Source organism: Gymnoscopelus microlampas, assembly GCF_963454915.1.
Source record: "Gymnoscopelus microlampas genome assembly, chromosome: 8".
Taxonomy (NCBI): Eukaryota; Metazoa; Chordata; class Actinopteri; order Myctophiformes; family Myctophidae; genus Gymnoscopelus; species Gymnoscopelus microlampas.
In genome coordinates this window covers 32135080-32146438 of record NC_139945.1, presented here as the reverse complement: position 1 = coordinate 32146438, position 11359 = coordinate 32135080, and the positions used below count along the sequence as shown (strand labels likewise).

Below are 11359 nucleotides of genomic sequence, written 5' to 3'. Positions count from 1 at the left end.
TTCCCCATTATACCCACTGTCAAGAGCGGCATGCCAGTCCAGATGTATTGCTTTAAGTGTGAGATGTCTCTTATTACACCCATAACAATCTCAGACAGCCAGCGTCTCAGGGATGGTAATGTCAAGCCAAGCTGTGGCAAGGCTCTTCCATTGTTCTCCATGGGATGTTTATAGCTGTGTGTCTGATATATGATAACCAATAAGTAAGAGGTAGTAATTACAAGGCCCACACGCCGCCGCAACGCCTGATGAATGTGTGAAATACAAGATGGTGGATGGTGGGGGGGTCCTTTGTGGAGGCTATACTTATTACAAAGACATACAAAGATTTGACAGACAGTGGTATTATAATACAGATCTGGGTGGGGGGTGATGGAAAGAAAGAACGAAAAAGAAAAAGAAAAAAAAGAGAGACGGAGAGAGAGAGAGAGAATGTAAATCATTCTATTTTCCTAGTTTCAAAGTAAACAGTAATGACCTTCTGAAGACAAATCTTTTGTGGGCCATGGAACTCTCAAATAAAAATACTAACATTGCAAATCCAACTCTTTCACGATCATCAATAGAACACACATTGAGCACAATGGTCTACTATTATAAAACCCATGACACACAACAGTTTTGTGGTCAGACCCTGAGTCTCCTTATTATGCCCCTGTGCCTCATTGAAACTGTCACAAACCCCCAAGGGGTACAACTCCAATTGCATTAAGTATATTTTATTAACATACTGTACAGATTGGACAAAATTAAATTTTATTCATTAAAAACTAGTTACATAGTGCCGCTTTAATACAAAGTATGACAGTTCACCCACCTTTTCAAGCCACTTAAATAGGACTTTGATTGATTGATTGATTGATTGATTGATTGATTGATTGATCGATCGATCGTTGATTGATTGATTGATTGATTGATTGATTGATTGATTGATTGATTGAATACTTTATTCCCAAGTTTGGGAAACAGTACAGTACAGCTACAAAAGCTGTGCTAAAAGGATAACCAAAAAAAGCCCCCGGGGGCTTGTTTCCATTGTGGTCCTTAGTACTCAATTCATCAACACAAACAAATTACATATCAGCAACAACACTAAAAGCATTTCTAGATATATTTACAGAAGAAGTGGGGGTGGGGGCAAGGGGCAGAGGTTGACACTCCCACGGGGCTCCTTCCGTTGAGCTCGCTGAGCGAGTGCGTTGTTTGGCTTTCTGGGGCAAGATAGTAGGAGTAATAAGATCCAGTTATACTTAAGTCCAGGATAGCCATGGCTTGAAATTATTTCTAACACTTATGCATTGTAACAATGTATGCTAGTTACACAAAATAGCCTATGCTATAATAACGATATTGTGACTGCACACTACAGTTTATGTTGGTCATTACCTTCTCAAGTTCATTATTAAAGACCATTTTTTATTTGGCACCATATCAATGCATCGGACCATATTCACAAGACTCCAGAGAATAGCAGTAGTAATAATGAATAAGACCATCTTTATAGGCTATAATCCTACAAGGACAATAGATGATCTGTGATCAGTGTTCACACATTTAAGCTTTGATTTTGGTATTTCAACTGGATGCTAACACTTACTGATGTATCCTTCTTACCTTGACAAGATAAGTATCATTTTGATAATAATCTGTGGCCTTCTAAAGGGCACACTCAGGTTCCCCCTGTCTCTGAATTGTGGAACTGAAACGTTTAAAGTGCAGAGGCTGCTAAGAAGTAATGTGACTTCAGTCAGAAGTGCTCTATTTGATTCACCAAAAGGTTATATGCTGACGTAGACTTAGATATCAATCTCAGGGTCTGGAATGCATTTCCCCTCTCGCTCGATCAAGCTTAATTTGCAGTTGGAGGCGAGGTGAAGGAGGGTTTTTTAGCTAATGCCAGATCTGATATACTAAACACATTGGAACAACTGGCGTGAGTGGACAGCATTTAGCATAAGGAGAAGAAATTTCCGTTCCTCTGACAGTGTCAAATTCACGGATTCTTAATAGAGGCTAAAGGACGAGTGAAATGTCTGACCATAATATGGTTGCCTTGCCTGCATAAATCTTTAATGGGCAAGCAGTGTGTTTCTGGCTCTACTGTATAAAAGTCTAACTTTTTGTTAAAGGATCACTTCATCCATTTTCAACCATATCTTCTATAATTGGAGCTTACTAATGCTCATAATAAGATGGCACCATTTCTGTCTACTCACTCTGTGTCTCATTGGTGTGCTTTGGACAGTTCAGAAACCTGCCTATCAATGACATCTATGGAGATTCCAATCTAATATCAATTAGAACCTTTCTTCTTCCTGGAAACTTAGCATGCTGAAATAGAAGCCATTGTTCTTGCATTAATAATAATAATACAAAATAAAAAACTTACATCTTGTTTGAAATTACCAAACCTGCCTACCGATGATGTCACTGGTAGGCAGGTTTATGAACTGTCACAGCCTTCCTCTGAGACACAGAGACACACAGTCAGTAGACAGAAAATGTGCCTCCTTGTAATGTAGTGACAACCAAATTGAAGATAGGTTGAAAATTGAAAATATAATAAATATAATAATATAAGTGGTCCATTCAAATTTGTACAACCTTTTAGATTTTTGCAATTTGTGAGTATACAAGCGACACACTTTGAAGAGCTAATTAAACTCTGTTGATGAAACCAGACTTGACAAAACTCTGTCCTGCTACATGGAGGATTGGCTCTGGCCTGGTTTGAGAAGATCATCTTAATGCTGTGTGTGTCCTGTTGTGGATTTGAGTTGGTCTCTCTCATTCAACCACTAGATGGAAATACGTGTCCTTTCTGCATCACTTTATCATCAATACAATGTTGTAGGGTAGCCTACATGTTGGTTTCTCTTTAAAGTGATAATTTAAGGCACCCACCCCTTGTTAACGAAATAAAGAAATAGCCGACCCCCTGTCAGATCTAGAGAAAACCACAATGTGCTTGCATCTTCTGAGTGGTTCACATAACCAGTAACCTAATGTCAAGGACTGACTGAACCCTTAGTTTACACTTAAACCGTGGGACATATTTGGGTAGTAGGCTAATGCAGTGGTTCTCAACCTTTTCAGGACGTGACTCCCCAAAAGAATCATATTTGAACTGGGACCCCCCCCCCCCCCCCGCCCCCACCCTGACAAGCACTTGGAATGTAGGAGTTGAGGCATTACATTTTGTTTGACTCAGTTCCACATATAAATATTGTCAAAGTTGTTTTCTCAATTTTTGCCTCTTTCTTATATTATTTGACAAGTTGGCCAATGTTTGACCAGTTCTTCTAGTATAGTTTGTTGATTACTTTTGATGCTGTAATGGTCTTTTTCTTTTTTTTGGTTTAGGTATTAAAAAAGTCTTAAAAGTCTTTAAATTGTCACTTCACTGACAACATGGGGACCCCCCCCCCCTAGATTATGGAAGACTAGTCTAAAACTATTTGGTAAAAAAAATAAAAAAAGAAGGAAATAATAAACGGAGATGCTACACTTTGTTTCATGTTCTGTTTAGAATAGTTATAATTGAAACGTGTGGTAGGAGTAGATCAACCTCCCAAAAAAACTAATTCTCCTTGTGTGGAATGAGCGTCACTAAACGGTATGAGCGTCAGTAAATGCCCACCCCCTCTCGTCGAAGTTAGCGTTGCCATGTCCGCTTATTATAAGCGACTTTGGTCTAGTTCTTCTGTAAAGTGGCTTGTAAATATTGGTTAGTTAGTTTCCAAATGTTTTAATTATTGTTTAAACCAGTGGTTCTCAAATATTTTCATAAATGTTTTGTGCCCAAGGAGCATTCGTGTTGTTAGAATGTCTTCCAATTATTCCACATTTTATTTCAAGAGTTTTTGAAAATAGCAGATTTACAAGCTCACAACACGCGATGCCACGTTGTGAGCTTGTAGATCGGCTATTCAAATAGCCGATGCATTAGGTTTAAAGTGTTCATGTGGCCTAGTTCAGTGGTTCTCAACCTGTGGGTCGGGGCCCCGGGGCTGAGGAGGGGGGTCCCCATATGATTTTTTGGAGGGGTCCCCAGATGACAGTGAAATGTCAATTTAGGGACTCTTAAGACCTAAAAAAAAAAAAAAAAGAAAGAAAGAAAGAAAGAAAGAAAAAACATTACTGCATCAAAAGTAATTAACAAACTGTAGGCTACCATAAAAACTGGTCAAACATTGACCAAATTGTCAAATAATATGAGAACGAGTCAAAGGAAATTGATTGCCTCAGCTCCTACATTCCAAGTACTTATCGGGGTGGGGTGGGGGGGGGGGGGGGGGTCCCCAGTTGAAATATGATTATTTTGGGGGGTCACGGCGGCCTGAAAAGGTTGACATCCACTGGCCACTTGCTTCTTTTGGGCTTGTTTTCCTAGACCTGACCTGGCTGCTTATTTCTCTCACACAACCTGGCAACGCTGCACTGAAATCCCCACAGCCAGAGGAGAAAGTTCAGTGTAGCCTGTGAAAGCCGTGGAAGAAGGAGCGGTCATATAGTTAAGACCAAGAGCCTAGTTATTAACCTAGTTAAAGATCGCTGTTTACACCAATACTACAAACAGCTGCTCGGATCCCACAGTTGTTTGAGCCCCGAGTCACTGCGCTTATAGCCCGCTTGTCGCTCTCCGTAGTAGCCTACATGGTCTATTTTCATCCGTTTTCTTCGTTGTTGTTCGGAGTTTTCGAGTCACACACATTCTAACAGTTTAATATCGTTTGCCGGAGTGTGTCTCCTTTTTGGAAAAAGGCTCTTCCATCATCTGAGCAATTCTACACCGAAGCGTAATTTAAATGCTGCTTTCGGGCATAGTTTTGTAACGGAACGGACGGACGGCGCGAATTTGGACCCGGTTGCCTTCAATGGGGATATAAGTGCGGATCGTTGACCCGAACCATTCAGGGTTTTTCTTTTTGCATGGGACAGTCCTTTTAAAATACACGTTTTATTTCTGACATATGACTGAAAATGAGCGTGGGTGGTTGCCCATTGAAGATGGTGATTTTTTTGTGGTGCCTGTTGGTGATCTCTGCGTCCAGCTTTGAGATAGGCTCCTATGACTTGGAGCGAGGCAGACCAGCTAAATGCGAGCCCATCGTCATTCCCATGTGCCAGGGCATCGGCTACAACTTGACCAGGATGCCTAACTTCATGGACCATGACAACCAGAAGGAGGCTGCGATCAAGTTGAACGAGTTCGCCCCGCTGGTGGAGTATGGCTGTGATGTGCACCTCCGTTTCTTCCTCTGCTCCCTGTATGCTCCCATGTGTACTGACAAAGTGTCCACATCCATCCCCGCCTGCAGACCCATGTGCGAACAGGCCAGGCAGAAGTGCTCCCCCATCATGGAGAAGTTCAGCTACACCTGGCCTGACTCACTGGACTGTTCGAAGCTGCCGACCAGAAATGACCCAAACGCTTTGTGCATGGAAGCCCCGGAGAATGACACCAGAATGGAGAACAAGAAGGGAGAGGGCATGCTTCCAGTGCCACCTAGGCCCAGACAACCGGGGAGCAGCAGTGGGCGCTCGGGGAGCAGCCTTGGGTCCTGTGAAAACCCCGAAAAATTTCAGTATGTGGAGAAGAGTCGGACATGTGCGCCACGCTGCTCCTCTGCTGTGGACGTGTTCTGGTCCAGAAGCGACAAGGACTTTGCCTTCATTTGGATGACGGTTTGGTCCACACTGTGCTTCGTCTCCACTGCCTTCACTGTCCTCACCTTCCTCCTGGACCCCCACCGCTTCCAGTACCCGGAGCGGCCCATCATCTTCCTGTCCATGTGCTACAACGTCTACTCTGTGGCCTTCATCATTCGCTCGGTGGCTGGGGCTGAGAACATCGCCTGTGACCGCGAGAACGGCGAGCTGTACATCATCCAGGAAGGGCTGGAATCGACGGGCTGCACTATCGTCTTCCTCATTCTCTACTACTTCGGCATGGCCTCCTCTATATGGTGGGTCATTCTTACCCTCACCTGGTTCCTAGCCGCTGGGAAGAAGTGGGGTCACGAGGCCATTGAAGCCCACAGCAACTACTTCCACATGGCAGCATGGGGCATCCCAGCACTGAAGACCATTGTCATCCTCACCATGCGCAAGGTGGCAGGGGATGAGCTGACAGGACTGTGCTATGTGGGCAGCATGGACCCAGGAGCACTTACAGGCTTTGTCCTCATCCCCCTGTCCTGCTACCTGATCATCGGCACCTCCTTCATCCTCACAGGTTTTGTGGCGCTGTTCCACATTCGCAAGGTGATGAAGACGGAGGGCACCAACACAGAGAAACTAGAAAAGCTCATGGTGAAGATCGGCATCTACTCCATCCTCTACACTGTGCCTGCCACCTGCGTCATCGTGTGCTACTTCTACGAGAGGCTCAACATGGACTACTGGAAGTTCCGGGGGCTGGAGGAGAAGTGCGTGTCGTTTCCCGGCCGAAGGAACGACGACTGCTCACTGCCAGCGTCCGTGCCCACGGTGGCCGTGTTCATGCTGAAGATCTTCATGTCGCTGGTGGTGGGCATTACAAGCGGCGTGTGGGTGTGGAGTTCCAAGACCCTGCAGACCTGGCAGGGTCTGTGCAGCAGGAAGCTGGCAGACAGGACTAGTAGCAGGAAGCCCTGCAGCGGCGTGAGCTGCAACAGCACACACTGCCACTACAAATCCCCCACAGTGGTGCTGCACATGGCCAAGACAGACCCCTACACAGACAGCCCCACACATGTCTGAGAGGGTGCACACACATATGCACGTACGTACATACATACACAATACACATGTAGGCACTCATTCTTCACATGTGCACATGTTCACAGCAACAGACAAAGACACGCACATGTGAAGAAATATGCACACACGTCTCACATACTTACACACACACACACACACACACACACACACACACACACACACACACACACACACACACATTACACAAACCTCTATGCCCTGTGTTAAGGAGCTGCTAAAAAGACTTTACAATGTTGAGAAGAGGAGTTGTTGAACTGAACTATCAGCTGCCACTCTGTTGTTGCTTAGGGACAAAGCACAGGCGTCGGGATGAGAAACTATCCATAAACAGTATTCAGTGCATAAAGGGAAATGTTCAGTATTGTTACCCATAGTTTTCTGTTACGTTGTATTCTGTCATGCCCAGCTTTGCAAATGGAAAGGGAAAACAAATGACTTGCATGGGACGTGTTTTGAGGAGACGTTATTCTCCTCCCTGAAAGTGGCACGAGTAACTGTATAAATCTGTATAAATGTTCTATTTATTGTAAATATATTTAATTTAAGTTTACTTTGGCTCTTACCAGATTGATTGTTCAGACTTATGTATTCACTAAAGGCCGAGTACTGAAGGTCCAGGGAAGCTAAGTGCCTTTATTAAAACTCTGGTTCTGCTCTTTTGGAGGATAATAAATTGAGGAACTCTTGTTCAAATAATTGTATTACTGTCTGGTGTTATTGCTGTTTGATAATATAACCTATAACATTGCCCTTTCTGATTTGTAAATTTGAATATGTTTTTAAAGATTTTTGAAACTAGGATTCCAAGGTTTTGATCGTCACAGGTTGTTAATATTCATTTCACAGTCTTCGTGTTTTTGCTAGTTTTCTGCAATTCTACACCAGGACTGTCACATTTGTACAGAGAAACGCTGCCAAATGAGTTGTGTTCCAAGTGCATGTGATGTCCCTGAGGCGTCCCCAAGAATAATCCTCAAAGAGACTGGTTGATGAATAGACATGACAATGACAAACCCTGGGAAGTATTAATGTTAGCATCATCATCTTTAAAATGCAGGAGCAGTGCACAGAATAGTATATTTAATTAATGGCTGTTTTTAATCCTTCCCTCAAATCACTATTGTGCCCGTTTGCTTTCCCTGCTCTGTTTGATCCCCATGCAAATATGCAGCACTTTGATGTAGAAGAACGAATTTTGAAGTGGATTTCAACCCCACTGCATGTATTCACTCACAGTGTTAAGTTTAACTTATGTGTAATTTGCATGAAAGATAGTTATGCTCAATGTACTGTAGTTTAAGAGAAATCCAGCTCCAGCTTGAAAATATCGTCTTAAAACTTGTCAATTGGTTCGTAATTGTATAATTTCTTAGTGATTATTTTAGGGCAGATCTTTAAGTAACAGTTTTGCATGGCTAATGACTGTATAAACTTCATACGGTCATTGTATAAAGTAATATACTTTAAAGAAAGCCACAACTCCCTGCAGACGTAATACATTTTTATTCATTGAGTCATACAAAAATAATTATATTAAGATTTTCTTTAGAACTACTGCTTGAAGTCAAAAGATAGTCTGAAAGTCTTGTAGCTAACTTTATTTAAAAGTCTATTTTTAATTATGTAAAACAACCACCATATAACGTGTACTCTAGACCAGTAAAAGGTCAAACAAAATTCTACATTACATGGTTCGTAGACAGCACCTTAACAATCTGAGTGTCCGTGCCAATTGCAAGTCAATTCACATCAAATGTGCTGGAAATGATTGTGTTTGACAGCGAACATGATTGTTTATTATGTCTCAGTGTAATTGTGTTCTGTGTCACCATATGTGAATGATGCCATGGAAAACTGTGATAACCAGAAGCTTGTTTTCGTAGTGTATGTCATGACATCACTGGAAGCGACAGAAATTATTTCAGTGTTAACCGAGCATATGCATACCCACCACCGCTAAAGTCTAAAAATTGTTGCTGGTTTCAAGAAGGTTAAATACGCTGCTGTTTTATGTACTTTTCAAATGCCCCATCACCACCACCACCACTATTCTGTTCCAGAAAAAGTTAAAGGATGTGTAAACTTGTAAACATTTCAACATTCACTTACTCTACAGGTACCACAGGCCACATTGAAGACTACTCTGTTGTAAATTAACTACATTTAATTTCCGTCCTTTGTGGAAGAATGCAACGCATGAGTTATCTCATTGAGTTATCTTACTGAGTGCTTATTTATTCACAGCAAGACGCGGGTTAAATACCAGCATCATCCATCCTTTTTGTTTTCATTTCCTACCTCACTGTGACACTGCATTGCTTGGCAAGCAGGCAAGTCTTGGACTCTGACACACTGGGCCACATTTAACTATTAAAAATGAGTGTTTTCCTTGGAGTGTGTGTGTAAGCAGCCAGGGACTCGGCTGGTGGTGTTTAAGCCACATGTTCCAGTTCATGGTTGCCTGAACGGGGGGCGCGTGCTTCCTCTCCAGTTTACACTCCAGTGACATGACCCAGAGAGGCAAAACACTTGCTCTGTGAGACACAAACCAGCATGTCCCACCTGCGCTTAGCAGCACACTGATTAGATAGCATAGAACAGCACAGGGGTTTAGGCCGCATGGCAGTTGCTTGTCATTAATAGCTCATTTTCAAGCTAACAACGTTAGCTTTAAGTACAGAACGGTAGAGAGGGAAGTTCTCTCATTCTTCTGCAGTCTTTTTTTTCTTTTTTTTTCCATTTTTCCCTAGACTTTTTTTTTTCTTTTCTGGTCCTCTGTTTCTGTTTCATTTTCCATTTTTATTCACCAGTACAGAATTGAATGCTTGATTTATTACATATTTTTTCCGGGACAGGTTCTACAAACTATGAAAGTAAACAGGCATGATTGGATATAGCAGCAACAGGATGCTGTCATAAAAATGTCTTTGCTCTCTTGTTCCGCAATATGAATTCCGACATTACATTTCAGTGCATCGGCAGCTATTTTTAGCTTAGTGTGCTTGCCTTGTCTTCAGGGAGGAAAAGAAAAGCCACACAATATATATTTTAGATAGACGCACAGGGGGAGGTTCATTCCAAAAACAAAATGTGTTTGAACTGTGGTTCCTTGGGCGCCAGACTTATGAATGCTGCCGGTGCCGGGAACACCTTCCCTGTGCACACACCTGAGGTCTGCGTACCTGGACTTGTGCCAGTCAACCAGGGCAGGGGCTGTCCTAAAGACCCCACCCCATCTTCCAGTAATGCCCAATTTCAGGAGTAAAGTAAGCCTGGTTTTGCTCTGAAGGTTTAGCTTGGCGGTGCTCTGCACTGTTTTTTTGTTTTCTTCTGGCTCAGGAGGTTAAATGGTGTCAGAGGCAGTGGCCCTGAGCAGCTAGTTACTCTGTCTGAGCCAGAAAGGCCCGACTCCCTGAAAAGTGAACATTTTTCTCTTAAATTCCTCAGTCTGTTGGTAGAGGAATACAGATATAGGATTGACCGTGAGTCATGATTTACTGACACTGGAGAAACATGGAGCACGTCTCTTTTAGTCAGGAATCGTATGATTCATTTTCAAAGAAAGGGGAGGTAGAGCTCATTGTCAAAGACTCAGCGGCTAACCTCTGTGTGCTGCGGACATGATGTTTTGTCTGCCAATGGGAGTAGAGGTCCCCTCCATCTGGTCACGGGTATGATTAAAGGCGATCGTTACAGCATCAAGGCCCCTCCCTCCTAGCCCTAAAAAGACCTGCCCACCCCTTGGGGGGAAAAAAGAGAAAAGAAAGCATCCTTCATTACCCTGCCCTCCCTCCTTCCACACTCCCAGCCCCTCAGCACTATCCCTTTCCTGGGTTGTTTTGATGTGTAAATGAGCGCATTGAAAACCTGCAGGCCCCCAAAGAGATGCTTTCCATGAAAATGCAGTAGTGAGAGAGCACCAGAGTTCACACACAGCTCACCACCCCTCGTAACCAGCCTCCCACAGGGGCCCCTAGTCTGCCACTACTGTCTCTCCAGTCACGCACGCACGCACGCACGCACGCGCACACACACACACACACACACACACACACACACACACACACACACACACACACACACTTGTGTGTGCGTGCAGAAAACTCAACACACACACGGACGCACGCACACATTGACACAAACTTATCCTTTAACACACTAACCCCAAACCTTGTTAAAACATACATTTTCTCATGTTGTTCTGATAACTCTCCACAATGCTGTTAAAGAATTGGATATTATTCATTATTTGAAAAATCATTATACATCATATATATATATATCATTTATTAGCAAGATATTTATAAAGGCTCGTATGGTACAGGTGCAAAGTTCTAAATATCAAATTCCCTGGTGATTCTCTGGACATGGTGTCAGCTGTAAGCCCATTTGAAGTGTGCTCAGGGGCGTGTAGATCTTCAGTCTCAATCAGCATCTGTTGTCTTTTTCCTTTCATCTCAATCTAAAAAAGGTTCAAACATGCATGCCAATGGCCTGAATTTCAACTGATGTAACTGAAGTAAGGAAAAAGGGGCAAGCTAAAATGCATAGCGCAATAGCAAATCCATCATCTATCATGAAAAGACTATAGGTT

General features: G+C 43.0%; 1 protein-coding gene across 1 annotated transcript; it reads left to right on the top strand.

Annotated features, from left to right (window-relative positions):
• The first annotated feature begins 4487 nt into the window (after positions 1–4487).
• fzd9b (frizzled class receptor 9b) lies at positions 4488–9124 on the top strand. The gene has a single exon (XM_084064242.1). It carries the CDS (start codon positions 4984–4986, stop codon positions 6742–6744), a length of 1761 nt encoding a protein of 586 aa, XP_083920368.1. The 5' UTR covers positions 4488–4983; the 3' UTR covers positions 6745–9124.
• The last annotated feature ends 2235 nt before the right edge of the window (positions 9125–11359 follow it).

Bases quoted from the DNA above. Each gene is read 5' to 3' on its own strand.
- fzd9b (XM_084064242.1), top strand. From the start codon at position 4,984: ATGAGCGTGGGTGGTTGCCCATTGAAGATGGTGATTTTTTTGTGGTGC.